This window comes from Daldinia decipiens (genome assembly GCF_022478715.1).
Source record: "Daldinia decipiens strain CBS 113046 unplaced genomic scaffold F4813scaffold_23, whole genome shotgun sequence".
In the NCBI taxonomy this organism is placed as follows: Eukaryota; Fungi; Ascomycota; class Sordariomycetes; order Xylariales; family Hypoxylaceae; genus Daldinia; species Daldinia decipiens.
Window position 1 is genome coordinate 67,824 of NW_026054566.1, and position 27,905 is coordinate 95,728.

Genomic DNA, 27,905 nt, shown 5'->3' on the forward strand with positions numbered 1-27,905 from the left:
TCAAAAATAACTAAATCCATATTCCTTTAGTATCGTCTAGACCAATTAAGTACGGCAACTAGTATCCCCTTATATTATTCCTTATATTATTATAAATCCCCACACAAGCCTACGAACGAGGTAAGCGTATGATGAGTATATCATCAAAGGGGTATATTGTTGAAGCTAATTTTGTATGCTCGGCCGGTATCCCTTAGAGAGCCAAAGAGGGCAATAAATAAAACACGATGACCCCAACAGTCCCCGCCATATACTACATACACGTATTGAAGTAAAGCATGGTATTTCGGAACGAATATACGCTCATGATACAAATAAGGTAATCCCTCAAAACAAAAAACGCCCAGATGCGTCATGCCGTAATCGTCAGAGCGCTTCGCTTGGTTACTCCGATTAGAATGCCGTTGCTCACTCCAAACTGTTGTTCGCTAAATTAATCTTCTTTTTAGTTATCCGTCTACATTCTTGCTCGAGGAGGGAGCAAATATTCTGTTGGTTATTCTGCCGAGAAATATCTCTTAGACTTATTCCTAATCTGTTGCGCCTTTATTTCTTGTGGCACTGCGATGTGGTGAACTATATGAGGCCGGTATACGGTATCCACTAGAGGTGTCCTATATATAATTATTAACGCCGTTTGTTGGTGAAAAGGGGGGAGGTGGTTGGACTGTGGTATTTACCAATCATCTACGCTTAGCGGGAAATATTCGTATAATTCCTCCTCCTCTTCTATCGGGCTACCGGCAGCGCCATGGCTTGTGGACGTCCGGTGCAGCCTCGGGCTGGTGAGCGAGTCCGAGGTAGAGCGATTATTTGGGCTTCGTTCGTCCTCGGATAGAGACAGATTGATCGGTACGGATGGTGCTGGCGGGTTGCTTTTCGTATGGCTGCCTAGCGCATGCATCTTGCCCAATTCCTTGCCCCAAGACGGAACGGGAGGCCGGTTTATGTTTGGAGAGAGTGCTATCTTCTTGGCTGGATGTGCCTGAGAATTTGTTTGCCCACCATATGCAGGCGTCGAAGGGGTTCCCCAGGAGGGCGTAGGCGTCGTATTGCCTAGAGATGACGATGAATAGTTAGGTAATCCGTGTGAGGAATCTGTCCGCTCTATCTTTAAGTTCGATGCTGTACTTGCGTCGCTATGAGTTCGGGCTCGATCCCCATTACTAGGAGCCTTTTTATCGCCGGTGAGAGGTACGTCCTTTCTGCTATCAAAATTTCGCGGGCTGCGCCCTCGCACAATGACCGGGCCGCTTTGGATTTCTGCAATTTTCATAAACTCTCCACCTGTCTTCATCTTTCCCAAGAGACTGATCTGAACCACATAATGCTGCTGTAGTCCTTTTCGTCGGCCATTGTTTGCCGTTGCGCTCTTGAATTGTAAGCGCTTCCAGGAGACCGGTATGCTGACCCGGTGACCGTCGACTTCCTGGCCGCCGGTCAGGTCGAGAGCAATTTTCGGCGGAGCGCTGGCCACTTTGGTTTCTTGCCCTTCGCCCAACGCCGGATTGCTGCTTTTCCACGGGATAGAAATAATCTCGGTGGACTTGCCCTCGATGCTCTCCTTGGCGGATATCGAAGCGAAGAATTCTATAATAGGTATAGCACGGCCTTGCTCATTTACGACCTGCGTGCAGTGGCGCGGCATGGTTATCTGTCCCGAACACTGCCATAAGTTCCGTCGGTAACACGTCAGCTCTAGAGGCCGACCGCTTGAGTCGCCGCCGAACACATCTTCGGCAACGAAGAACATGCCATATAGCTCCGCAGACATGGATACCTCGGAATATGCGCCTAACGCATCATCTAGGGGGGTAGCTTTCGCGGCCGTCGCGGAGAAGCCAAGAAGCTTGTCATCCAGCTGCTGCGGAGATGACCCTTCATCGTGGAAGTCTTCGGTATGCGGCGCGGCCTCGTATGGTTTCGAGTAGTTGAAGGGATCTTCGAACGTTGTCGAGAAGGTTTCGAAGTCGTAAGAGGGAGTAAAAGGTAAAGGAGGTAAATTGCTATTGACGCTTTCGCTACTTGGATCTTAGCATTGCTACTTACACGAGCTCACGAGCTACTTGTATCTTAACTTTACAACGGTCATCGCCCCCACGGAAATATCACGACGGCAGCGGTGAGATGGATCACCAAGTGTGACTTACAGCATTGACTCATCGAAGTTGAGATCGGGTTCGAAAGGCTCGATGCCTAGGCCGGACCCTGACATAGTATTTAATCCCATGGCGGCGTCTCCTGGACTGGCGCTTGACTGCAGCGCCGGCATGGAGTTGAAAGTTGCCATCGCATCGTAAAGGGCTAATACCCTTTGACCCTTTGCGGCCGGAGGTTGTGCTTATGCTCGTGCTTATGCTGAGGCTGACGTAGACCTGATTACCGAATAGGACGGTGTTAAAAAGTGGGAGGACACGAGGATTAGCATTCACCGTCGCCGGAGCAAGTGGAGCGGTCGCAATGTCAAAGTGTAAGGTTATCAGCGACCTGGTAGATGTTGGAGTTAGGACGTTAGAATAATGTACTTGTGATCTACGACGAAGAGAGCGCAGCGGAGGCGGAGGTGGAGGCGGAGGCGCGAAACAGTCAATTAGGTGATAGCTTTGAGCCAAGAACCAAGGGGGTGGAGGTGGCTGGTCTGTTCACGACCAGGTTCAAGTAAAAGCTATCCCGTTAGGTACAAGCACAAGCGTAAGCACGATGCTTACAGCGAGCGACTTGGTGCTTGGTGCCCAGTGCCCTTGGTGTAGTACATACTAGGCAAAGCTCTGGGGTAATAGACCGGATGATACTTAAATGGGGCTCGATAGGGGTTCTCGGGATCTCTACTACATAATGTATTGTACATAGTAGTAATGTTGGGAATAGAATAGTGCTAAACGTGCTAGACCGTTAAAGGTTCATCGGTGTCTCTCTTCAGTCTTGGAGAGTGGAGCATTACGGACATAGATTCTGCAGATATAATTTCTACCTTCTGGAACGAGTTAAATAGAATATTTGGGTGGGGTGACAGGACCGGCCCCCCTGGCTCCTGGGGAGATATACATATCATCACATTGCCGAAAGACTTTATCTACCTAATCATCAGCCTGCCTAATCATCTGTCATTAATCATTTGCCTCCAACCCAAACCCTCGGTGCTTCTTCTTGCATGTACGTCCGTTCTTACATATTAGAGCTAGGTAGATCGCGTTGTGATGCAAATAATTGTGTTATCAGCCTTGTTATCATTTCTTGTCTATTCGTCGTGAAGATCAAAGCTCAATTAGGGGGAGGGGGAATCCGGAAGGCGGTGCCTGTACATAGTTACGCCGCGATTCTATTTTTAACCAGGGACGGCCGCAACGGGGACTCAAATTCAATCGATCAAATATGTTTTAGGATTCAAAAAAGCTTCAGGAAACATTTCGTGATTGGATAAAAGGCACCCCCTAGGCCCCCAAACTCCAGCTCGCTCGCCTTGAATATAAAATCACAGGAGAGAGACATGTTTCGCAGCTCTTATTAGAACAGAGCGCATTACACACCGGATCCCCACCTACTTCTACTTCTCTAGGTGGAAAAGGGGTACCACAAATGTTGGATTCGGCGAAAGGCTATTCGTTTATTTAATCGGTAACCTCCTACACCGGTCCTGAAAGAGCATTGGTTCAACTTAAGTCAGACCACTGCATAAAACCCACCAGATTAGCAAGCGTGGTTTAAGATTCAGGCGGGATAAATACTCACGTTTTCTGGCGAATTTGTAATCTCGTCGAACGTCTGTTGGATGTCGAAGCCCATGGCCGCAAGTGGCTCGTATGCCTCGTCAAGAACCTAGACATTTTAGCTGCAATGGTCATATCTAATACAACTTCCAAGATTACTTACCCAGCTGAGGATACTCTTTGCAGACTTGTGCGCCTTATTCTGTCTTACGCCCATGAATACTAGCCCTTGCAGGATTAATCTTGACTGTGCTGTAGAAGGCACTATTGGAGCGATAATGCCACCAATATCTTCGCCGCTAGCCGAGTGAAGTGGAGGAATATATGTCGACAGGCGACTTCCTGCTGTGCAGATGATGACTGTTCCTAACAGGTTATCCATTGAATTCTTAGCTCGGACTACTCCACTTGTATTCGTTTCATGTAGTGCAAATCGATAAAGCTCCACGACCTCGGGCCCTGCGTGTGTTGCTACATGGTTTAACACCGACTCGGCGTTATCGAGTCCGTGGATTAAGTCAAAGCTAAGACTCGCCCGCTGAATACTTTGTAGAAGGCCTTCTGGTGCTGTCCAAGCTCCGAGATCTTCGATGGCCATGTTCGTCAGTCGTTTCGGGAACTGTGTATCCCAACCGACGTTGTTAAACCAGCTCTTGTTACTCCCGCTTTCATCGACAGGTACTCCTGGAAACACTCCCGGGAATGTAAGCCCAAGTTGGAGTGTCTTGATACCTGGCTTCTGAAGTAACGCTCGCAACGCACGACGGTGTAGTGACCTGCCAATCGATACATTTCGTTTCGCCGGATCGACAAAAAGAGCGCCAATGGCGCCAACCCCTTTCATGTAATACGTAGCTACGAAACCGTACAATGTTTTTGTGCTACTGTTCCGTACGACAAAGTGTGCCTCCTCAATATGCGTATTAAACAACTCAAATGAATGAGCCCCTGCCGTGAGATATGGAAGACTCGGTGTACTAGAGCGAGCTAGAGTTCTTAGCAGCTCCTCCAGGGCAGCAGCATCTCGCTCGCGGTCGTAGTTCTCAACAAGCCACTGCTGTCTTGTCTTGGAGACCTTCTTACTCTTCCTCATAGTTCCCGGCATCGACCCTTGAGGGATGATCTCTCCGTACAAGGCACGAACGAGAGAAGCCATAGCCGTTTCTGTAAAATCAAAGGTGCAGACGTACGTCCCGATGGATTTGTCCATTGCAAAATCATATGGAGAACTGACCGCAACCACTATGAGCGACTTCTTTTGGCCGGTCCCACGAAGCATGTGGCACATCATTGCTACATGCTTTGTGAATCCAGTTTGGTACATATTCCGGTTAGCATCAGCTGTAACTATAATTATCGCCGATGCTCTGTTAATCAGATTCTCGTGAACTATGGATTTATTAGCTTAGTTCTAGCGTCGAGGCAAATATTCTTCTAACCTGGTCTGAGTCCATTTGCCGTATATGATGTGTGAAGAAGTTTACCATTGCGCATACGAGCTATTGATCTACCCAACTCTCGAAAGACGCCTTCTCCACTCATGATTGCTCCACGCTCCTGGTGAATCCATTTATCGTGCAGGGAGGGGGCTTTGTTACCCTTTTCCAACATGTTTTTAGTAGCTGCCGAAGCTGGCAGGGGCTTGACCAGTGGCGTCAGTAGTAAAAGTTCTTCCTCCTGGAGTAAGCTCTGCGAAAGGGGAAGTAGATTGTCCTTGTCCCGGACGACTGCAATTGATTGATCGTACGCCTTCCGAGAGAGTGCAAGATGTGTAGGATGTATCTTGGATAGTAACGATAATCCAGGAGGATTCAGTGCCTTCTGCCAAGACGTGCATACACTCTTCATCCGCAACACTCGCTTCAGGGAAGTATAGATCCGGTCTTTCGATATAATACCGTTCTCAACGCCTAACTTTAGCCCCGAAATGGCCTCTAGTTGTACGTCGTGTGCTCTGCATAGAAGCACTAGATCATTACCTGCCTCGACAGCCATTACAGTACCCCCTTTTACTCCGTATTCTTGTATAAGCGACTGCATCTCGAGGCATTCCGAGATGGCGACGCCTTTGAATCCTAGTTCGTTTCTCAGGAGGTCGTCTACGACCTGGTCTGATAGGCAAGCATGCATGACATTCATTCCAGCACTCTGGATCCCGCACCCACCGACAAACATGGCGTCTAGACGTCCAGCACTTATGGCATTCCGAAACGGTATAAGAGCACTGAGGTTAAGTTCTTCCAGAGTTTGAGTGATGATAGGCATGTCTAAGCTAGAACCGAGAAAGTCAATATTCCCGTAGGACGGGAAATGCTTCCCGCAGGTAGCTACGCCAGCATCCTTAAACCCGTTGATGACAGCGATGCAAAACTGAGATGCCTCTTGAGGATCGTCCCCAGTAGCCCGAACGCCGAGGGGTTGGTGTCGAGCATTGGTCAAGACATCTAAAACAGGACCGAGAATAAGATTGACTCCAACGGCAGAAATTTCAGTTGCTGTAGCTCTTGCTACGCTATAGGCCAACTCTGTGCTCCCCGTAGCAGCGACGCCCATCGCGCTGGGGAACTGACAGATATAGTCTTCATCAAATAGACTATTGACACCCCCATTTTCTTGGTCAACGGCAATTAATAAAGGTTGAGGGTGTCCTGCTTGGTGTGCTATTGTCTGAAGTTCTTGGACTAGAGAAGCAGTCTGCTCAGCAGCTATGTAGTATATAAGTCAGTATCCTCTTTATATAATACTCTATAAGTATCAATGTGGCTCTTAGAGATGAAAGTACATTTGAGATTCTTAGCTGTCAATATAATTGAACCTAAATGGTGGTTCTCGATGAGATTTCTGATTTGGGGTGTTACTTCTGTGCCATCCCATCCCATAATCAACATCTGGCCAATAGCCCTATAGGAGAGAATTAGCGAAGTGTTCTGGCCATACAGCCGGACCGCCCCGGCCGAAGCTTAGCCATGAGGCTCTGGGTGAAGAGGGAGTGTACCAATCGAGATTCTGCCATAGTGGGTCGAGTTCACTTTCCGACTTAGTCATTTTGCGGTCGTATTGTTACAACTTGATGCTATACTAGTCAAAGACACCCTGAACCAAAAAGATGTAAGCACGGAAGATAAGCACGGGTTATCTCCATCCAACAACAACGACAACAACAAGGGTAACAAGGAGTGAGAAGACTAAAAGTCACCAGACGGGTTAGTGTTAAGTTGGTGAAATTGGAGTATGTAGAGCGAGTGTGTAGAGCCTCGGGCAAAACACCCGATGTGGTGCAGCTCTCCTCGCGCGGTACGGCCGGTTTGGCGAGAATGAGAAAGGGCGAGAATAGAATTGACGATGGTAGACTACAGAATTACAGACTGCCTATAGACCCATAAGATCCGCTATAATGAGAATGTGGTGTGTTACTGACAGCTTACAGAGGTGGAGGGTAGTATAGGTAGGTAGAATTGAGATACAGAATAAGGCGGTAGCATGCATAAGCCGCGGATTTAGGGGCATATTCTCGATAAAACCCCTGGAGCCGCTTGAAACAGATAAGCAGTACATGGTACCTAATTCTGGAGAGGGCCGGAACATAGGGCCATTTTTGGGGAAACAGCGCTATTCCGCTTTAATTTTAGTTGCTATGTGCGAAGTAGTGTATGTATTCTCACCTGTATGTACCTAAGATACAATAAATGCATAGGTAATCTCTTCATCCGTAACTTTGATCTTATCGGGGCTTCTCCCCTCTAGAAACCTTCCCACCACTTCGCAACGTTACCTCTTAAACTAGGCACTACTACGGGCATCCTATGTAGGAATTCCACAGGCCATTTTTTTTCTTGCCTCTTACTTTTTTACAATGGATGGTCACAGAGAAATTGATCTACTGTAACAGTTGTAAGCTCAACCAAAGGATGCCAACGATAAACGACGACCGTCCACAGATGGTAACAGTGTATCAAGCATCTCACACAAGTCTCTCGTCAACTAGATTGCCACACCCTCTTCGTAGCCAACCCCTCGGCCTAGAAACGCCTAGAGGTTGCTGACCAGTCTCTTTAGTTACATGTTCCTACCATTGGCCTGCAAATTGGCATCAGTCCATTCACAAAACTGGGTTTGACTTGTCACAATCGCAAGATTGACGTTTGACTAGCTCCACTAGTTTAGGTATTGTGTAAGTGAAAATAGGGGACCTCATTTGTCGTTGGCTTTGTTAGTGACACTGTTTTGGCCTCCCAGTTAGCATCCCACACGCCGAGTTTTCGGACCCAACATCGGCAACCCTTCGGCGTAGACGGATATACGTTGTGATATCATGAGTAAATAAATACATATGTATGAGCTATTTCCCGTCTTCTGGCTTGTTTCGTTCATGGAGACAATAATACTCGCTCGAGGGGCAATAGTCCTACTACTCGATAAGACATAACACAGAATATATCAAAGTGATATATACAATTTCTTCGCTTATCTTCCAATACTCATCATGCCTCACTCTCTACCCTCGTCGCCTAAGTCGACACCAAGGGGTGGTCGAAATGGCATCACCAAGTTCACCAATTGTCGCATATTGAAAGGCGATAAACTACTAGATGAGGACCTATGGGTTAATTCTGTCACTGGAAAAATCATCAGAAGCCAAGCTGCTTTTTACGACGATTTTATCGTCCCAGACGAGGTTATTAACCTCCGTGGTCGTATCTTATCTCCTGGTATCATCGAGTGCCAGCTCAACGGAGCCTTCGGTTTCAACTTCTCGACTCTTCTCGAACCCGCTGTATACGCCAAGAAGATCAAAGAGTTGAATAAACAGATGGTCAAAACGGGCGTCACATCATATATACCTACGATCACAAGCCAACGGAGCGAACTATACCAACGGGTCCTACCGTATCTTGGCCCATCAGGATATCGACAGATCGCAGAGGATGGAGCGGAATCTCTCGGTGCCCATTGCGAAGGCCCGTTCTTAAGTCCAACTAAGAACGGAGTCCACAATGTGGATGTAATACGAGAAGCCGGGACCTTTGCGGATCTAGAGGAATGTTATGGAGCAGAGAATCTTAACCACGAAGATGCATTCCGTCCTACGCCGATAAAGATGGTTACCGCTGCACCGGAGCGAGGACAGATGACAAAACTAATCCCTGAACTCACAAAACGGGGCATCATATACTCGATCGGACACTCAGAAGCCACATACGAACAGGCATCGGCAGCCGTTGCTGCTGGCGCGACGATGATCACACACCTTTTCAACGCCATGCGACCCCTACACCACCGAAATCCCGGCATCTTCGGCGTCCTAGGCCTGGCAGAAAGCTTACCTCGTCCCTATTTTGGCATTATCGCTGATGGGGAGCACTTACATCCCACAACAATCAAGATTGCCTTCAACGCCCATCCCGACGGGTTCATCCTCGTCACTGACTCCATGCATTTGGTCGGCCTGCCGGATGGTGCTTACCAGTGGACCAACGGCGAGAGCGCAAGCCACATCGTGAAGAAGGGCAATAAATTGATATTAGAGGGCACCGACAGAATTGCTGGAAGGTAAGGATTAACTTATATACTAACGTCTATGCTCCCCGATAAATGACGGTGCGGCTAACTAATTTACTAGTTCGATAACACTGATCGAATGTGTTTCAAACTTCCTCAGCTGGTCTGGTGCAACCATACCCCAAGCCCTAAAGGCTGTCACATCGACGCCGGCCGCTATGTTAGGCCTGCAGGGTATCAAGGGGTGTCTTGACGACGGCGCGGATGCGGACTTGGTGGTATTGTCGGAGAAGCGAACAGAGAACCGTACCGACCTCATTGTCGACGAGGTATGGAAGTTTGGCACGAAAGTGTTCAGTCGCTCATAGTTAGAATCCGGAGGAAGGATGACGGACAGGTATACTTGAAACGATGAAAATCTTGTAACCGAAGGTCACGGAGTCAGGCGATATATTTATATCGGCATAGAATATTGTTAGAACTCGGTTTACATGCTTGGTAGACAAGACTTATATTAAGATCTCCCTTGGATAAGAGCCTATCATTGCGATACCTAGTCACCTTAGTATATTGAGAAAGTTAAATATTTTTGCTAATTTGTTATGCTGATTGTTCCTCTATGTTCTAAGCATGTTTATATCTACATTACGTTAGGTCGCTTGACAGTCAACTTGAAGGGCTTCTTCAAACGATCCATGGGGGTAATGCCATTTCGTCCCAGAGGCGCTGGTTTCTGAATGCCGCCACCTCTCCAACCAACGCTCGGCCCGTAGTTCACTGTCGTAGCGTGAAAGCTCTTTGCGGGACGTGTCTGCTCCTCTGCTGGCACCTCGTTCTCCTCTTCGGCGGGTTCTGGCTCGCCTGCCGGCTGCGGTTTAGTCGGCGAGCTTGAGAAACACGTATATTGTTTTGGCTTTGGCGGTGGCTCTTCCTTTATTATTTGGCTATTTGTAAGAGGTCTACTTGATAATTTCGCGGAGCCTAACTTGTGACTTGGCGGACAAGGCTCCGTGTTGGTATTTTGTTGTATTTGATGCAATCCCACGGCTGACGAGACCACCTGGGATCCTGTGCGTTGCCCACTACCTCGGGGAAGCTGGTAAGGGCGAGGGGGGCACCTCACGTGTTGGTTTGACTTTGGGGGCACGGCCGTTACGGTATTATCGAGTTGTTTAGACTTATCATGGTTCGTCACACCGTATCCGTAACCTATTAGACTCCTTTGGGAAGGGCCTCGGTTTGTTGGGGGCCTTTTTGCTGCTGGCCCTTGAAGGGCCTTTCCAGTGATTTTAGTTGTCTCAGCTTCACCAACGCTCGCATAGTGAGCCCCAGCCGTCGTAAAACCTGGCTGCGGTGCCGCAGCTGGCACTGTAAATGAAGAAGATCTCTGCATTGTCGTCGCGTACGGAGCGGCCCAGCCATCGATTGACTCCTCGGCGATCTGAGCACTTGTGGGATTTAGTTTCTGCCGTTTACGCTGGGTGTATCCGCGCCCGTTTTCAGAGGCGTTGGAAGATTCCTGCGCCTGGCTCGGGTCGACTGGGTAGAGATTGTCTTCTATAACCGTCATCATTGGTATGCTCTTGTAGATGGCACTTTCCGAGGGTAGTTCCCTTCTTAGTATCCTGGCTATTTCCGATACAATTGGACGGTCAAGAGACGGTCCTTTCTTAAGGAAGGTCGAGGGGGGGAGATTTTCAACGAAAGGAGAGACCTGGAGGGCTTCTTTGCTTTCGCTAGAAGAATATAAAGGGCAGCTAAGATAGAGTAAAGCCTGTGCTCGGGTCATCGCTACATATAGTAGACGACGCTCCTCATTGTCGTCATCAGACCGCATATGCGGTATAGATCCCTTATAGACTGCCGGGATGAATACGACAGGCCACTCTAGGCCCTTTGCGGCATGTATTGTAGAGACTGTGACTTGAGGCTTCCCATCCTTGTCCTTATCATCAGTCTGTTTGTCGGAGGCTAGCGAAACATTCGCCAAGAATCGTGCCAATGCGTCGTCGTCTGACGCCTGCTGGGTATCTTCAAGAACTGGAAGCATTTCTTCTTCCGGCCTATCCTGATTCATGAACTCTGCAGCGAGGCTCACAAATTCTTGAACATTTGCCCATCGTAACTCATACTCGGGTCCATGCGTCTCCTCTAGGTGCTTCTCAAATTGTAGGTCTTTGAGTAACTGGTTGATAAGCTCAACTAAAGTAACGGGAGTTCCTTCGCCCGGTTTCAACTTACTTTGCAAGTTGGTGATTAATCTAATAAGGGTACCGCTGATCTTCTGCTCTGCTTGTTTTCTAATGGTCGTCTTTGCTGTTCGCTCACCTCGACAATGTTTTCGTAGTAACTCCCAGAGGCTCATAGAGTTGCGCTCAGCTTCTTCCAGAAGTGACCTAGCTGTTACATCGCCGATGCCTCGCTTTGGTATATTCATAATCCGTGCAAGAGCATCATTGTTATCAGGCTGATAGACTACCCGTAAGTAATCTAATATAGTTTTAATTTCAGCCCGCTCGTAGAACTTAAAACCGCCTAAGAACTCGACATTAGCATGAGGAATAATGTAAATAAGTACACGCGATCATAATAATACGTACCAACCATCTTGTAAGTTATACCTTCTCTACCCAGAGCAGATTCTATGCGCCTAGATAACGAGGCAGACCGGAGCAAGATCGCTATGTCATTAGAATTTATCATATTCCCAGACATTACCTTAATCCGCTTAATTTCCGAGACAATCCAATCTGCTTCTGCCGTAGAATTCTTCAGCATGCGAAGAACTGGCCGGGTACCTTTGGCATGAATTGGCAATAAGGCTTTCTTATATCTTGCTTCATCTTGCTGAATGACACTCAAGGACACGTCGAGAATGGAGCTTGATGACCTGTAATTTTCCTCGAGAGATATTTCATCAGTACCGGGAAAGTCACGAAGTAGGCGATGGAGATTTCTTATTTCTGCCGATCGCCAACCATAGATACTCTGATCCGGATCGCCAACTATTGTTATACATCGATTCTTCTGAGCGAAAAGCTTCATTAAATCATACTGCACCCCGTTCGTATCTTGATATTCGTCGATCAAGACTGTCTCGATGTTACGGACGCAATCGGGGCATTTGCGAAGGAGCTCAACACAACGGGTAAGAAGATCGTCATAATCGAGCAGATTCGACCGTTCGAGGTAGGCTTGGTATTCTTGATAACATTGCTCTAATGCCTTCGATTCTATGCCATCGCTTTTTTTGGTCTTGCCGGCCTGCTCATCGGAAACTCCTTTAGCCTTGCGCTTGCTAATCCAACCACGAGCCATAGCAGGATCGATTTGAGCATCGAGCCTCTCGCAGATACGCTTGATAATGGCCCTCGAGTCTGAGTCATCTGCAATGCCAAACTTGGGATCCAGCCCAATACGTTGGCCATATGTAGCTAGATATCTGCGAGCAATACTGTGAAAAGTGCCCAATACAATCTTCTTTTCGCGACCATTTACTAGCGCCTGGCCGATGCGCATCCTCATCTCATTTGAAGCCTTGACGGTAAAGGTTGCGACGATGATATCGCATGGTCGAATTCCGACATGGTCGATGAGCCAAACGACACGAGAGGTAAGAGTATGAGTCTTGCCGCTACCCGGACCAGCCAATATAGCGACTGTCGGTGCGCGGGAGCTAACAGCACGGGATTGTGCTTTATTCAGCGATTTGAATAAATTATTGCCTTCGGTACCCGGCATAGCTGGAGATACTCGCTCATCGGGATAATAAATTTGAAGTGCCAAACATCTGATTAGTGTATGGATTATATACTTGGACCGTAGTATTCTTAAGTCATAGGTCACATCAACGTTAAGACTGCGTCGACGTTAGACAGGTTATATTGGGTATACGAACGAACGCGTCTAAAGAGACGCAGACGCGACGGGCTGTTTTCGGTTGGGAATTGAAGCTTCGCGTTAAGGATTAACCCTATCATCCGCAGATCGCCAAGTCAGGTGATAGTATTAGCTATACTGGCCGTATTATACTTATACAATTATGTATGGGGCTTATGCTAGTATTGTACAATACATACATAATGTACTTCCATAAGATTACATAGAAGCTTAGACCCCAAATTGGCAAGTTCCCGATTCCAAGTTCCGCGCCTTGCATTGCCCTCCATCCATCAGCAATTGCATCACCAACTAGTATTAGGGGTGAGGCAATTATGTTTCTCGCTATCGGCCAATCATATCAACGATCCCAAGAAACATGTTTCGCCAAACAATTCCGCCTTGTAACCGCACATCGCTTCATTGTGATCTATGTCAGTCACTTCACGGGACTATACCAAAATCATGATAAAAAGAGGATTCCATTCAAAGACTTAATAATGTCACAGATGTGACGAGACTGAAAGGGGATAGCTCTCACCTTTTATTATCATCTTTTAAGACTAGGTTGAGGCATACGATCGCCATTTTATTCGTTCATGTCGATGTGCGTAGCATAGCCGGGGTTCAAACTTCGCAAACTTGTCGGTACGGATGAGCCTAGTCTAGCCAATCGGCGGGAACAGAGGCAGAGTGGCCTGCAGAAGCGCAAGGGGAAGGGTTGAAGGGTGGGGTTGGGTGATGTTGCTTGAATCCGCACCCAATCAGCCGTGACGCTTAACTCGTCGGCGCTTAAGTCCCCTGTCGTTACGATGTTGTCCTCCAACCAGAATTGGAAGAACGGGATTTACCACTGCCTTCTACATACAGATATGAATATGGCAATCTGTCACCCTCACTGGGCGCTTTCGCTGGGGGCTATTATGCATGGAGCCAAGTGCTTGGGGGGGGGCTGACGAGTGAGAGGCCAGTTCACATCCAAAGCGCCTATCTGCTCCTGTTAGCATGGTACATTTCGGCCCACTTCGACACACTGCCGAACATCACCAGCCGCTATATACCCATTGTCCTCCCGACTCTACATCTTACCTTGTCGGATTTCCATCAGAATGTGTTTCGATAGATCCGCCAGGAGGTTTGACTAAGGAGTCGGGATATAGTATATCTCATGAAGATCTGGGCCACACACCATGCAACTAGGGCTTTATAGCACGCCGTCCTCGCTTCGGTTTGTCTTGCTTCTTCTTTTCCCGACGTTCGCTCCTTTTTGTTCTGCCTCTGTAATACAAGACCTCCAAAGCAACTACTTTGATCCGGCTCCAACGCCCGAAGACGGCCCTTCCCTCTCGGCTGGAGCCCTTCGAGATACATCTTACCTTCCCGCGCAAATTGGTGGCATAGTCGGATCATATGCCTTTTCGCTCGTTGTAGTTGCTGTCATTATACTTCTCTTGGCAAAGAAGCGTCGTGAGCATCTTACAGCAGGAGAGGAAGACTTAGAAGGCCAGTTCCCATACCAATTCGCTTTTTTACCACCTGGGCAAGCTGGCGGCCAGCCTCAGTACGGTCTCGATCCGCCCAAATCGCCCGTCAAAAACTTTTCTTACCCAACACCACCAACACCGATAAGTGTAAGGAGCCCGACAAGCCCGACGAGCCCTTACATTGTCCCCTCACTTCATTCCACAAGTACACTTGGTGTAAATCCTTTAGTCGATCCGCGAGTCGTTGCAGCAGATCGCAAAATGGCGCAGCAGCAGCTGGAAGAAATGTACAGGCTTGTACTAGAGCAAGAGGCTGCGAAGGAAGCAGGCGTTACTTTGGACCAGCCACCGGTACCGCTCTCCCAACAGCAGACCCCGAAGCAGGGTATCTTGAAGAGAAGCAAGAATAAGCCTGCGAGCCTTGATCTTGCACAGTCTGGAGCGGAAAAGCCCCAGTCCCGAGCATCTTCTATCCTATCCGCTTTCAAATCGCCCCGAAAAAAGAATGTGAAGGGAATCAGCATCTCGTCTCCGATTATGACGCCTATGTCAGGCACCTTTCCACGCCAGGAGGAGGAGGAATTGAGAGTAATTCCTCCCCGCTACTACGCACCGGCATCTCCACCCCCAGTTCCGACAGACCAGGGCCCGTATGCACGGGCAGTCAGGCAGCACGGACCAATAGCGCCTATCACTCCACCGGATATCTCTCCGGAGAGTACACAGAGCATTGACGAACGGTTAGGTCATCTACGGAGTAACTTGCAATACACCGAGCTTGACCCGGTGTCGGCGATTTCAGAACGGTCTACGGCGCCTCTCGTTGGTTTGCCTTCATCACCGAAGCCAGGCGTTAGCCGCTTCCCATCTCTTCCAGCATCCCCGAAACCCGGGGCGACGTTCCCGACTTCGCCCGGACCGGAACAGCGATCCTTCTCGCGGCCAAATGCTCCCTCGGCCATTCGAACTGGTGGTTCTCTTCCACTACGAGCCTACGAGCCTTCTATCAGTTCGCCTTCGGCACAAACGACCAAGCAAACAACGTTCGAAAGAAGTCTCCCTCTATCGCCTTCAGGGCTTAGGACACCGTGGACCGGCGCACCAGTGCCCTACTCACCATACCAACCATTCTCACCCGTGGTTCCTATCACGCCATCATTGGTTACTAAAGCGGACCGAAAGAGGATGAAACAGCTGCAGCCTAAGACACCAACAATGGAAATGGTTAAGGCTGATGACGAAGTGTGGTAGACATGTCCTTATATGGGGGTTTAACGAAAGGTCTGGATGGGCTGATAAGGACCCGAGTCTATCGTCCTGGCGTCTTGGATGGATTCTTGCGTTTCAAAATCTAATGAATGATGTAGAGGGTCTTTACTTTCTTGTTTAAAGCAGTTGCTTATAGTTTTATATACCACTTTTTGATATCGGAGGAGTTAATTCACATTGGGGTTCCAGTTGTGCATTTCTCCTAGCCATCTGCCATATTATGAGTTATGCAACCCTGACTACCTAACGCCTCCTTTACTTTATGATGATGTATGTGCATATAAATTCGCATGAGTACAAACATTCAAACTATTTTAGGAACTTAAGAAGTTAGCATAGGGGAAGAGAAGATACATAGGCTACTCTCGCAGTGGGTCAGGTTAGGACTTAGACCATTGTGAACCGAACAGGTACTATGTTCGTACTCATTGCAGTGTTGGCTTCTGTTGTGACTGTGATTGGCTGGAACGAACCTCGGGTAGGAATCGACCTTGGCCATTGATTAACGGACCCAAGAGGTTCCTAAGCAGTTCCTAAACGGTCCGTTCTCTATGACGACTTGCCCTGTTTTGCTAAGAACCTGATTCTCAAGTTGTACCAAACACTCGGACTATTAATCAATGCAATTAATATGATATAACATCGTGAGCAGCCACCCGTTGACGACAAGGTTAGGCTATCTTCAATACAGGTACCTTACAGGCGATTAGTACATGCGGGTAGTGTAGTACAATTAGTACAATATCACAAAGGGCTGAACGGGATAAGGTAAGGAACGTAAGCCTAGGTAGGTACGGACATAATCCGTTACACAATACATATGTGTAGTGCAGGTAGCCGCTATACTTGAATAAGAGAACGAACCTAGGGAAAGTGGCTGAGCCACTACGTACTTGGAGACTTATCAGTGGCTAGTGGAACATGGCCCATAAATCCCCATAGTCCCCACCAATAGTGTGGCCTAGACGGGTAAGCCGAAGATCTTCCAAAGCAGGTTGAGCCAGGTTCAGCCAGGTTCCAGGTAGGAAGGCAAGGCTCGTTAAGAGGTCTAAGCGTGACGATTAAGCCCGATCGCTTTTACTTACATACATATGCTACATACACTCATTCCATCAATCCGCTCGTCCATCGTATGATTCTCCCAAGCCTCCATCAAGAATTCCCCCGTTTTTACATTCTCGCAATTGGGTTTTTCGCGCTTTGTCGACATTCCCGCCCTATCGGATTATAAGATCTCGGAAGAAGCAAATCTCTAATCTCTCTGTGTGCGTGCGACAGGAGTTGCCCACCAACACTCGTTCGAGTCCAAGGTAATAAGATAATTAATAACGCCTTTACATACAAGTTACGGTAGAAGGGCAACGAAGAGCGTTAGTTTAGCAAAAACCGACGTCTACCTCTAGACCTTACCAGACCTCGCGTACATACACTACCTAATAGCCTTAGGTAGATTATCCCCTCTCCGCCTTCTTAAACTGCTGTTCTTTTTTTTTAAACGGGGAGAGAGACTTGGCGTCGCAAAGCAAGCTTTTCCCGTCTTTTCCCATTCTGCATTTCCGCATTCTGTTTGTCCCATTTCAACTCCGAACAACAATCTTAGTCGAACAAATTCCCCCTGTGTCTACAACATTTTGTCGCCTTCCCCATACAGGTTTATATACCCTCAAGATCGACTGCGTGAGCCAACCAACCGATCCATTTTCATATTCATCCATCGGTGCCGTACGCGCACTATACTATTCCAGGCCGTACGATCAGGTCATCCCAACGACAATACCCCTGGTCGTTCCCGCCATATGCAAACCCCCTCCTTTCGCTTGTCTTGACCTGGACAAGAGCGGCTGAAGAACTTGCTGTGGTGCCTGCTGATGTCGAACCACACCTGCATCTCATGATCGTACCAGCACCAGTGCCACCATGACGGATCAGCAAGAGCCCTCTGACATCTTTAGTCTCGACGATCCAAACGGCCCGTATTACCAAGATGGCAATAATCCAGGTAATGGGGACGCGACGCTGACCGACTCCAACGCCAGCAACCAACAATTCTACAGTGAACCTAATTGGACATTTCAAGACACTCCTCCTTATGACACTTACGACACTAATTCATTTTACCAAGACGAATGGAATCTAGGTCAGCAGCCCGAACTGGACCATGGCCTCCCTCCGCAGCCACCGCCGCCGCAGCAGGCCGCTGCTACAGTGGCCCCGTCTTCCATGGCACCCGGTCCATCGAATCCATTGCCGACCGTAGGTCCGGTAGTGACCACTACTACACTGCAGATCCGACCGAACGGCGCGGGTCCAAGAGGCCTTACCGAAGAGCAGCGCCAAAAATTGCAGAATATCGCTATGCCAACCCAACTTCATTACCGTTCCCCTAAGAGTGAAGCGAGTCCTGATTCAGCCGGTCCGATTTATAAGTCTTCTTCCATATCGTCACCCGAGGATCAGAGTCTGTGCTCCAAGTCGAATAGTCGCAAGCGGAAGTCGTCAGTAGAACTTGACGATGATGATGATGACGATCTTGATAGCCACCAGCCAGTGAAAAAGACGGCCCACAACATGATTGAGAAGAGATATCGCACTAATCTCAATGATAAGATTGCAGCTCTGCGAGATAGTGTACCAAGTCTACGCATCATGTCGAAGAGCGCGAGGGGCGAGGACACGACCGAGGATAGAGAAGAGTTACATGGCTTAACACCTGCACACAAACTTAATAAGGCCACGGTTTGTCTATACCAATCTTTTACGCACTGGATATTGTAACTAAACTTGACGCATAGGTCCTAAGCAAAGCTACCGAGTATATTAGGCATTTGGAAAAAAGAAATCTTCGGCTCGTCGATGAGAACTCGGCCATGCAGCAACGAATAGCTGCCTTCGAGAAACTCTTCATGGCCGGTGCGATGAACGGTGCAGTCAGTCCCTTGCAGCAAGCGACACCTTCTACGCCCATACAATACTCGCAAGAGCCTAATGGCTACGGAAATTCGGCTATGGCTACACCGGGTCAAACTGACCCCCAGGGTATGATACAGGTACCTGAAGATATGAAGCGTATAATTGCCGCCCAGTTGGCGACGGGTCAGCCTTATCCAGTACCGCCAAGGCCGTTTGGCGGTAATCACAATCCCAATTTGATACGTCAACAGCAAATCCAACAGCAACAACACCATATTCAAGCAAGAGGCTGGCAGAATGCTGGTCCTTACTTTGGAAAGTTGATGGTTGGCTCCCTAGCCGGATTGATGCTTCTGGAGGCCGTTCGGGAGAACGAGCAAAACAACGAGACGCCAGAGGGCCGTGGTCTCTTCGCCGTGCCCATACACCTCCTCAGTTTACTTACATCCTCGTTGAACATTAACTTTATGGGTTATCATTTCCAAGGTGCGCAGGTATTATATTCTATCAGGGTTGCACTGCTGCTCTGTAGCATTTGGTGGGCTGTCTTTCCCTCGCTCATGGAACGTAGGCCACCAAATGTGCAGGGTTCCAAACAACAGAAACAGGCTTCCCTGAAAGCAGTACCATCTCTAGCATCTCCTATCCACGTGCGTCGTCAAGCATGGCTTACAGCTATCCAGACAGTTTGGGTCCCACGACACAATTTCTTCCTCGAGGCTGCCGCGCTTGGTCTCAAAACAATGAAGCTGAGCCTGAGGAATCTCATCGGAATCCATGGTTATCAGATGCTGACAGGTCTTACGGAGGACGAAGAGCTTGCCCGTGTCAAGGCATGGGCAATCGCCCTAGACGCTCAACTAGCCGGAGGAGATGTCGAGATCAGCAAGAGCCGACTGACTCTAACCTTACTCGCTTCGGGAACTCTCCCCACCACACCACTTCGATTGATGCTTAAGGCGCTCCATATTCGGGTTCTGTTGTGGGAGGTTGGCCTCTCCGGTATCCAGCTTGGCATATTCAACACATTTGCGTCTAAATTGGCTCGAGCAAAATGGAATGAGGCAAAACAACTACATAGACTCCTCACGCAGCTTCGCCGTGGCGGCCAGGAACAATCTGATGACGAGTTGCCTGATCACCTAGCTGCCTTGCTTGAGCAAGATTGTGATATGGTCCTGAATCCAAATATCGTTCAAAGGGCACATAATCTCGCCTGGAACCGCCCAACCGACTACAACGCCATTGGAATCGTTGATGGTATGGATACTGTAGTAGATGACTTGGCAGTCCGCTCGCCAATGGACGCTGTTGCAGCCTGGTGGTCAAACATGACGCTACAAGGTGGACTTACGAATAGTCTTCTGGCGCAAGAGGATGATGCAGATACAGTCCAACAAGTCGAGGATGATGTGTCACTGGCCATTAGAACCGCCCCGATTGGATCCATCGCCCAAAATCGTGCTTTAGTTGCACGTGCGCTACTCTTTGAGGAGAAACGAAACATCAACATTATGGCTGCATTGCAAGCTATTGGACCTGTAACCCCAGTTCTCTCATCGAACAGTCCCTTGGGCAGCCCTACCCGTACTGCGCCATCATCTCCCACCCCCATTAAGATGCTCCCGCCCTCGCTAGTCATGACCACTGAGATGCGCACTGCTCTCCTATGTGCCATGGCCATTGCCCATCTTCAAAAATTCTCCCCCCCTGAAGAGCCTGTGGATATTTATGGTGTAATCGATCAAATCCACCCCATCAGTGAAATGGGATTGCTCGGTTATACCGCTACTTTCAAATTAATGGACCGACTTGCTAACCATGAATTCGCTGCAGAGGCTTGCGCTGATACGCTAGAGCGTCTCGCGGGCACACTGCGGATATGGACCGGGAAAGACTGCGGACTCGAGCCAGAAGTTCGGCACCAGATGATTGAACGATGTTTGACCGTCACCCGTGGTGTTGTTGGAATGGGCATCGACACCGACACCGGCTATGGCAGCAGTGAGTATTTATCCCCCTTGGTTACTATTCAGTCAGTCATGGTTTGGACTACGCAAAGCGTCTCCGATCTATGCCCAGTCGGCCAGATGCTAAGCAGCGTCCAGCTTGTACGTTTACCTGGATCTAAAACAACTAACTCAGATTGCAGTGAGCGAAAGCGAGGACGACCATAACGTATCAGCCGACTTCTCAACCGACACAAATGTCGTAGCCAAGCAAAAGCCCGCTGCTATCGACTTAGGCGTTGCCTAGAGTCAACCCATTTCATTTTCTATTCTAGCGATAGTCCCGAGAAAGCTTATCCCTATGAAAGTCTATCTATCTTGGTTCGAGCAGCGGAAGTCACGCATTGATGATGTTGATGATTATTGACCAGATGTGGCCATTGTCACTTATATACTATACTAACATCACTACTTCATTATATATATCATTGGGTTGTTTTGTCATCATGTGCGGGATCGGTGCAATTCATGAGGGACACGGTTCGGCCTCAAAAGCTTAGGGGCGTTCTGGGAAAAGCGGCAATATGCTTACGGCCTTTAATGGTAGAATGGACAGACTAGGGACAAATATCGGCGCTCTTTGGAGATGGCAGTAGAGAAAGGACAGGAAGGGCTTAACAGCTTTTACTTATGCGTCTAAGACGCCTTTTGAAAGCGCAACAAATACCAAATGGTATATAATTCATGTGAGAGCTGTCAACTGTATTATGTGTGTATATTTTTGTTGCTAGCAATTCTAGTATTCTCAGGCTCCGTCTGCAGCTTAAGCTAGAATGCTTTCGATGCTCACTTAGCATATGTCAAGACAAATACTACACTATAAGAGGCCATATACCTATGTAGTTAGCTCATTACAGGGTGCTATTTCAAGTGTTGACATTCCAAACTCGGACTGAACTTGCCTACTCAGGCAGTGAGTGAGAATCTTGATTTTATTGTAGCATATCCCACGTAGATTCGACAAATCTTTCCAGAAGCATGTAAAAGCCGCCAATTCTTCTGACTATAACAGCACTATTTCAACAATCCTACCCAAACATATTCCCAGTGCTAGCTACCGATTTCTCAACAGCCTTCTAGCGATATGTTTCATCCCTTTTCGTCTCCGGACTGCGGTACATCCTGTAGGTATGCATGTACAGGGCCAAAACTATGTTGCCCTGGCCCCTAGGTAGCTATCCACATGCAGAGGCCAGGGTCCGCGGCCAAAACTGTCCGGGAAACGTTCTTAATTTATGTATATATGTATGCGTGGGGGACACGAGGTTTCCCGTGGTCTTACTCAGCACCTTCTGTATTGACATGGAACATGGATGAGGGGGTTGAATCATGGACGGGATAGGTTCGAGGAAAAAGCAGATCTATGTTATCTAATCCTGAACTTCACGCGTAAGCCGAACCCAAGGAGCTGGCCCGCCCAATTCTAAAGCTGACGAAGCCGGTTCCAGGTGAAAGTGCCGCAAGGGTTGGGTACTCACCCCCTAGTGACAGCCTCTTCTCTTTTTCCCTTTTTCCCTTTTCCTTTTTAACCCCTTTTTTCTTTTACCTAAGTGATTGTGTCAATTCTGGTTGAATAGACGCAATCTCAGTCCCAATTCTATAAATATCGACGAAGCACAGTCGTGTAAGTGAGTAGGCGGTATGTACCGTACGTACATTCTATGTGCACTCTCTACTCATAGTATGCATAACAGGAAGAAGCATGCCGAAGGTTCGAGACCTTGCATTCGCCATCTACTTACGGGAATATACGTACACATTCTCCAGCCGCGGTAGGAAACGACTGGGAGGGCTAGATGTATATGCCTCGAATAGTGCTCTATGTATTGGTGGTTTGCTCGTAGACCGACGAGCTCGTTAATGCGACTTGCTCGATCGGCTACCTCCATGTCGACAGAACCTTCTGACCCCAGCAGAACGACCCACAGCTCAGTTGTCACTTTCCATGTGAACTTAACACGGTAAGAACCTTAGCTATGTACCCTTGTTGCAGGTAGGTATGCATGTAGACGTGCATGTGTAGCAACCCGTATGAACTAGGCTTTGCTCAAAGTGAGCAAGCTTCCGTTCCTGGTCAGCCCAACAGTCTGCACCTAACGTTGGGTATCTGACAGAGACGGTGCCGCCCCAGCCAGTTGGCATGGCATTCCCACCTGGACCCGTAGACTACCTATACTAGATGTTAGTAGATGCCTAGCTGCGGCGTGATAATAAGGTAGATAGAATAGATACGGCGGGGATAGGGATAGATCAACGGAAAAGCTACCAGAGACACACTATCAGCAGGAAGTAAGAGGTTGACACGAGAATACCAACCCTCGTAAGGGTCATATGACAGTTCTCCAGACGCAACAAGAGTTCCCCAAGTCGCCGGTTCCTAACATGCCGTGTCACAGCAGCAATGCTAAAGAATTATATGTCAACGACCGGGGTGTCGAGTTTATACGGCCGTCGCCACTCCCAGCGAACCCTGCCAACGGGCGCGCACATTATCTTCATACGGACACCTGCAGGATCTAGACTGAGAAGGGCTCCCCTACCGAAAGCAATGGGGTTCAAGCGTAGGGCTCAGGTCATCCCGACTTTCTCCTGGGATCTGCGGACTATTTGGGGTCATAGAAATCGAAGGCGTCATTTTATCAATTCTGTAGCTAGCTTATGAGGCGAACACGTCAGAAACCCGACGAATCAGCGGTATCGAAAAGGTCCGCGAGACCGGCAACAAAGTATGCAAATACATCCGTAAGGCGGTAAACCCCACGCTATCTTAACTACCGAAAAGGCAGGGAGTTCCGCAGCTATAGCTATTCAAGTATATGCCGTTAATATGCGTATCCACGGGACGGAACCCGACGCCGTTCTTCCAGTGAGCGCACGATGGAGTTCGGCTTACTAGGGTTTAAAACGCACAATGAACAATAGCATAAACATCAGTTAGTCACACTCACTCGTAGTTTTAGATTGGTGGGCTTTTTTTCCCCACTGCTCATTCATGACGAAGTATGGTCTGAGGAAAGGGTCTTCTAGACTGGACAAAGATTCCAAGGCAAACGAGGATCTGACTTATTGTGCGCCTGGATCTAGCTTGGACTAACACCTTAACCATCCTATAGGACTCGAAAAAGTGATATCCACTGGGGTCCCATAGATGTACCTAACCATTAGGATTTGTTTCATATTAATAATGCTCAAGGAATAGTTCCATGCCAACACAGACCGACCCATGATAGTTCTCGGGTAGGTTAGCATGTATCGTTATTTTATCTCGAGATCTACCTAGACCTTCTGAGGTGAGCAGTACACTAAATCAGCCTCTCAGTTGGCTTCGCTCTTCGCTCTCGCAGTAATTTAAACTCTAAAGTAGAGGGTCGTGCCTCAATCCTCCTCCGGGTTTGCCTCGGCTCTAATAGTTGCGATATAGTTGAGATCAAGCCTAAAGGGACCCTCCTGTTCGCCAAAAAAGCTGCCGGAAAAAAACTTTTAGCGACGTAAGACAAGAAAAAAAAGTGTATATACACGGGACGAACCTTCGCATCATGATACTTATCCGTTTGATATGATCCAAGCGCAAAGGGGCAGCATCTGGTTTCGGCTGTCCTCGATACGTGGGCTTGAAGTCGTCCCAGGAGGCCGTCACTTCTGTCCCATCACCGGGCACGAAGTCGTACTCCCAGCTGACGGTGCTTTCCTCCCTGCCATCCTCGCGACGAGATGGGATATCGTCCTTAAGAACAAGCGTATACTTCTTCCCGTCGCTCTTGGCTACGCCGACGCTCAGCCCCTGGTAGTCGAGAAGGTCCCAAGACTGGGGGTCGACGGTCCGCTGCGAGGCAAAACCGGCGCCTCCCAGGGCGGTGATATCTAATTCCCCACTGAATGTGGCCACGGTCGAGTCAGCAGAGCATACAAAGAGGCTATGGCTCTTGCCACCGCGGACCTGGTCGTCGGATGGACACCAGGCGTGCTCGTTCCATAGCCTTTAGCGAGTGTCAGTATGATGTGAGAAGGGGTAAAGGATATACGGTATTCATAGCTTCTAAGGGCCCTAACTTACTTGTACCCTCCAAAGAGGTAAAATTTAGGTTGGCCCATAGCTACCAAACTTTTCTCTATCCTTCCCTTTTCTTGGTGTTGATATATACCGTAAGTATGGGTATATAAAGATATATATATATATACAAGCCCCGAGCGATCCTCCCTTACTTAACCCGGCGGCCAAAGATTAGTTTGCTATCAACGTTGCTAGACCGAACCCAGAGCTTTCAACGGTCAAGTCGCAACGGCAGCAGTCTTGGAATGGACACGTGAAGTCAAACGGCCATTGCACTGAGGCTCGGGAACGAGGTCAGTGCACACACATAGTCTTGAGCTTGAGGGGACTCGTCTCATAACCTAATCTGGATCTGGGTAGTGGTTATATCAATGCGGCAAGGTTGGCACTTCATGTAGCGTATACAGCGTATCTGGTATCATTTCTTTTTTTCCCTTGGTTTTCTTCGGTGGTGGAGAAGCCGTTTGCGGTGTATTTGCATGCCAAAGCTGGAATGAGTGCGGATGTGAACAAAAATATAATATAAAAAGATACTAATTCATGTAATTTAAAAGATACGTAAATAAAAACATGCTAATATAAACTCTATACAGGTAACCTAAGGAGTAACTAACCAGTACTTGATATAATGTTTGCGAATACCCACCTTATAGACTATAGTTAGAGTTAACTAATAGCGTAAGATTACATAACCATGTTAGATTAGTGTGCTGACGTTGCTTATTGCAAAAATAAACTAAAGCCCGGTAACATTGCAATATATTCAACTTGTATCAATATCAAGCTTTTCAACGAGTAGACGACAAAGGAATTAACACGTGACGGAAACCGGGCCCGAAAAAAAGAACACGGACGTAGCAATGCGCGAGAACTCGAAACTCGCGTAAAGCTTTCGGAGCTAACTCCCTGCTCGGGCCACGAACTGTACGATTACGTCGCACGACCGATGGGGAGATGGGAGATGGGGGATGGGGGATGGAGAATGGTCGTAGCCAAATAGTATGTAATTGTGCCGCGCATTGTCTGGGTGGATGCGACGTGAGAAGAAAGATCGGCCAGATTCGCCGCGTCTATTCGATAACTCGGTACCACTCCCATACCATTGTCAGTCTCATTCATTTGGTCGATTCACGAGGCTTCTTGTTTACAGTCTGTCGCAAGTAGAATTGAGTGGTAAAACTAACCTCGATTTTTGCTAGTATTCCGAGCACGAAGTCAGAAGCTTCGTTTACTAAGTAATGGAGGCATTGAAATGCCATAAGGACGATGAAATACTTGCATTCCCTACACAGTAAACTTGACATATTCGTGCCAACCCTTGTTCCATTCGCCAATATTCTCGCTTCAGCTCGGGAGAGCCCTTTGTATGTATCATCTAAGGCCATGCCAAAATCCCGTCAAATAACACCGCGCTGCACCTGGATATCCCTAAACCAACAATATGCGCCACGGAGACGAGCCCTTCGTCTTCCATGTAAGATATCTCGCCCCGCCGTGCCCGAGATAAAACGTAATCCATCCGTCCAAAATCCCTATTCTCGGCCGTGCATTCGTGTCCTATCATACCTTAACACCCTAGCTAGCTATAAGCTATGAGCGATGTTGCCCGAGGCCGGGAGACCCTGGCATTGAGAGAGGTGTTGTCGGGTAGTCATAACCGGACTCTGAACAGTTCGCCGAGTGTTCGTACGAGTGTGAAAGCGGTGGAGTCTAGCAACACCGATCAGCTACGAGGTTCTCGGCGGGAGTAAGCGCGCACAGGACTCACATGAGGGTTGGAGTGGTCGTACGAATTTTGGCCGTGGACATCCATTCCTGGTACGAAACCGTAGTTCATATACGGAGACATGGTTTCTTCTGGATATGTCGCCTCCCTCTTGATAGCATCATTGAAGTGTGTCATAGGAGGAAGTGTGCAGGGAACATTCGTAGCTATGTAGCTGGGATAGCCTTCGCCGGTTGTAATTGGGTGATGGTAAGGCTGGGCCGAGTTGTACGGGGGTAGAACCATCTCGTCGGGAGGAGGATATGCCGAGTAGGGCATAAACGGTGGCGTGTGAGACCGCTCTCGGTCGTCATACGACTGGCTAAATATTATCTCGTCGTCGTGGTTCATCGGAGGTGTAAATTGAGGCTGTACGGTCTTGTGCGGAGCTGCGGAGGATTTCTGCACCTTAGAGGAACTCGTCTTCTTGGTATTCCGTGTGCTGCCGGACTGCGACTGCTTGTCACTCCCCGTAGGAGAAGATGCATCGTCCGAGGTACCGGCGCGCCTCTCGAGGTCTTCCAGACGTCTCTTGAGCTTCTTGCCTAGAGAAACTGTTAGGTTACTCGGTTATTGGTAAAAGGAGCAAAGCTGGTCGCAACCTACGGTAGTTGCGCTGGGCAATTCGGTTCTGTATCCTCCTGCGTTCGGCAAGGTCCGATATCTTGGTCCAATCCTCATCAGGGTTGGCTGAACTGGAGAAAGCACTGCTGGTCCCGTGTGCCGAGTACTGTCTCGGCGCCGGCGCGGGTGGATATGAGTATTGATGTTGCGACATGGCGTACATTGACATTGTTGAAAGTGTATCTATCAGTGGTCAACTTAATATTGCTATGGCGATATCGAGTAAACGATAGATATATAGTGAGGTGAGTCGGTTTAACGTCGACGGTAGTTCGATGTGATTACTTCAGAACTAAGTTGCTGTCGAACCGAGATGGTGGGACATATGAACCTTCTGAAGCGGGAGGAAGGAATCAAATATATAGAAGTAGCCCTTTCAGCCATGGTCCATGGAAGCCGCCTTCGAGATGGAGGATTGCAGCCCCCCATGCTTCTATGACAAGGCCTCAGTAACCTGAGTACCTGAGAGCTCAGATACATTTACATGTGTCTGTATACGTAGATACGTAGCTACGTACTTCCCATGAGCATGGGTCCAGCTTAGACAGGCATATGATTGCGAATGCACCTGATTGTGCGTCCGCCCTTTCAATACAACCTTGCCTGGAAGTTGGGGGGGTGTTGTAGTTTGCATCTGGGGCCAGTGCGAGGAGGGCAGAGCAGCGCCTCAATCTGAGGGAAGTAGCGGGCGCGATCCACGGGCTGGAG

General features: G+C 48.4%; 8 protein-coding genes across 8 annotated transcripts; 3 read left to right on the plus strand and 5 right to left on the minus strand.

Moving 5' to 3' along the window:
- Positions 1-2,587, minus strand: F4813DRAFT_131520 (p53-like transcription factor). Its single transcript, XM_049238723.1, has 3 exons — positions 2,151-2,587; positions 681-2,015; positions 1-614 (listed from the first exon to the last, which is right to left on the minus strand). Exons 1-3 carry the CDS (start codon positions 2,288-2,290, stop codon positions 497-499), a joined length of 1,593 nt encoding a protein of 530 aa, XP_049098284.1. The 5' UTR covers positions 2,291-2,587; the 3' UTR covers positions 1-496.
- A 381-nt stretch (positions 2,588-2,968) lies between these two features.
- F4813DRAFT_363899 (glycoside hydrolase family 3 protein) lies at positions 2,969-7,256 on the minus strand. Its single transcript, XM_049243760.1, has 5 exons — positions 6,703-7,256; positions 6,490-6,608; positions 5,147-6,412; positions 3,871-5,096; positions 2,969-3,816 (listed from the first exon to the last, which is right to left on the minus strand). Exons 1-5 carry the CDS (start codon positions 6,750-6,752, stop codon positions 3,709-3,711), a joined length of 2,769 nt encoding a protein of 922 aa, XP_049098285.1. The 5' UTR covers positions 6,753-7,256; the 3' UTR covers positions 2,969-3,708.
- A 231-nt stretch (positions 7,257-7,487) lies between these two features.
- Positions 7,488-9,785, plus strand: F4813DRAFT_363905 (carbohydrate esterase family 9 protein). Its single transcript, XM_049243761.1, has 3 exons — positions 7,488-7,878; positions 7,944-9,257; positions 9,328-9,785. Exons 2-3 carry the CDS (start codon positions 8,191-8,193, stop codon positions 9,572-9,574), a joined length of 1,314 nt encoding a protein of 437 aa, XP_049098286.1. The 5' UTR covers positions 7,488-7,878; positions 7,944-8,190; the 3' UTR covers positions 9,575-9,785.
- Positions 9,289-12,947, minus strand: F4813DRAFT_397533 (P-loop containing nucleoside triphosphate hydrolase protein; the record flags this gene model as incomplete). The annotated part of the gene is made up of 2 exons (XM_049247949.1): positions 9,289-11,741; positions 11,807-12,947. 2 exons carry the CDS (start codon positions 12,945-12,947, stop codon positions 9,847-9,849), a joined length of 3,036 nt encoding a protein of 1,011 aa, XP_049098287.1. The 3' UTR covers positions 9,289-9,846.
- Positions 12,948-14,009: 1,062 nt separating this feature from the next.
- F4813DRAFT_131639 (uncharacterized protein) lies at positions 14,010-16,103 on the plus strand. Its single transcript, XM_049238726.1, has one exon. It carries the CDS (start codon positions 14,276-14,278, stop codon positions 15,818-15,820), a length of 1,545 nt encoding a protein of 514 aa, XP_049098288.1. The 5' UTR covers positions 14,010-14,275; the 3' UTR covers positions 15,821-16,103.
- A 2,090-nt stretch (positions 16,104-18,193) lies between these two features.
- Positions 18,194-21,004, plus strand: F4813DRAFT_381483 (uncharacterized protein; the record flags this gene model as incomplete). Its single annotated transcript, XM_049245682.1, has 4 exons — positions 18,194-18,574; positions 18,631-20,335; positions 20,387-20,783; positions 20,857-21,004. The coding sequence occupies 4 exons, from the start codon at positions 18,194-18,196 to the stop codon at positions 21,002-21,004; spliced, it is 2,631 nt and encodes an 876-aa protein (XP_049098289.1).
- Positions 21,005-23,991: 2,987 nt separating this feature from the next.
- Positions 23,992-25,415, minus strand: F4813DRAFT_131887 (NADH:ubiquinone oxidoreductase complex I intermediate-associated protein 30). The gene is made up of 3 exons (XM_049238728.1): positions 24,812-25,415; positions 24,285-24,734; positions 23,992-24,220 (listed from the first exon to the last, which is right to left on the minus strand). The coding sequence occupies exons 1-3, from the start codon at positions 24,847-24,849 to the stop codon at positions 24,133-24,135; spliced, it is 576 nt and encodes a 191-aa protein (XP_049098290.1). The 5' UTR covers positions 24,850-25,415; the 3' UTR covers positions 23,992-24,132.
- A 531-nt stretch (positions 25,416-25,946) lies between these two features.
- On the minus strand, positions 25,947-27,534 carry F4813DRAFT_363920 (uncharacterized protein). Its single transcript, XM_049243762.1, has 3 exons — positions 27,180-27,534; positions 26,577-27,118; positions 25,947-26,518 (listed from the first exon to the last, which is right to left on the minus strand). The coding sequence occupies exons 1-3, from the start codon at positions 27,364-27,366 to the stop codon at positions 26,399-26,401; spliced, it is 849 nt and encodes a 282-aa protein (XP_049098291.1). The 5' UTR covers positions 27,367-27,534; the 3' UTR covers positions 25,947-26,398.
- Positions 27,535-27,905: the final 371 nt, after the last annotated feature.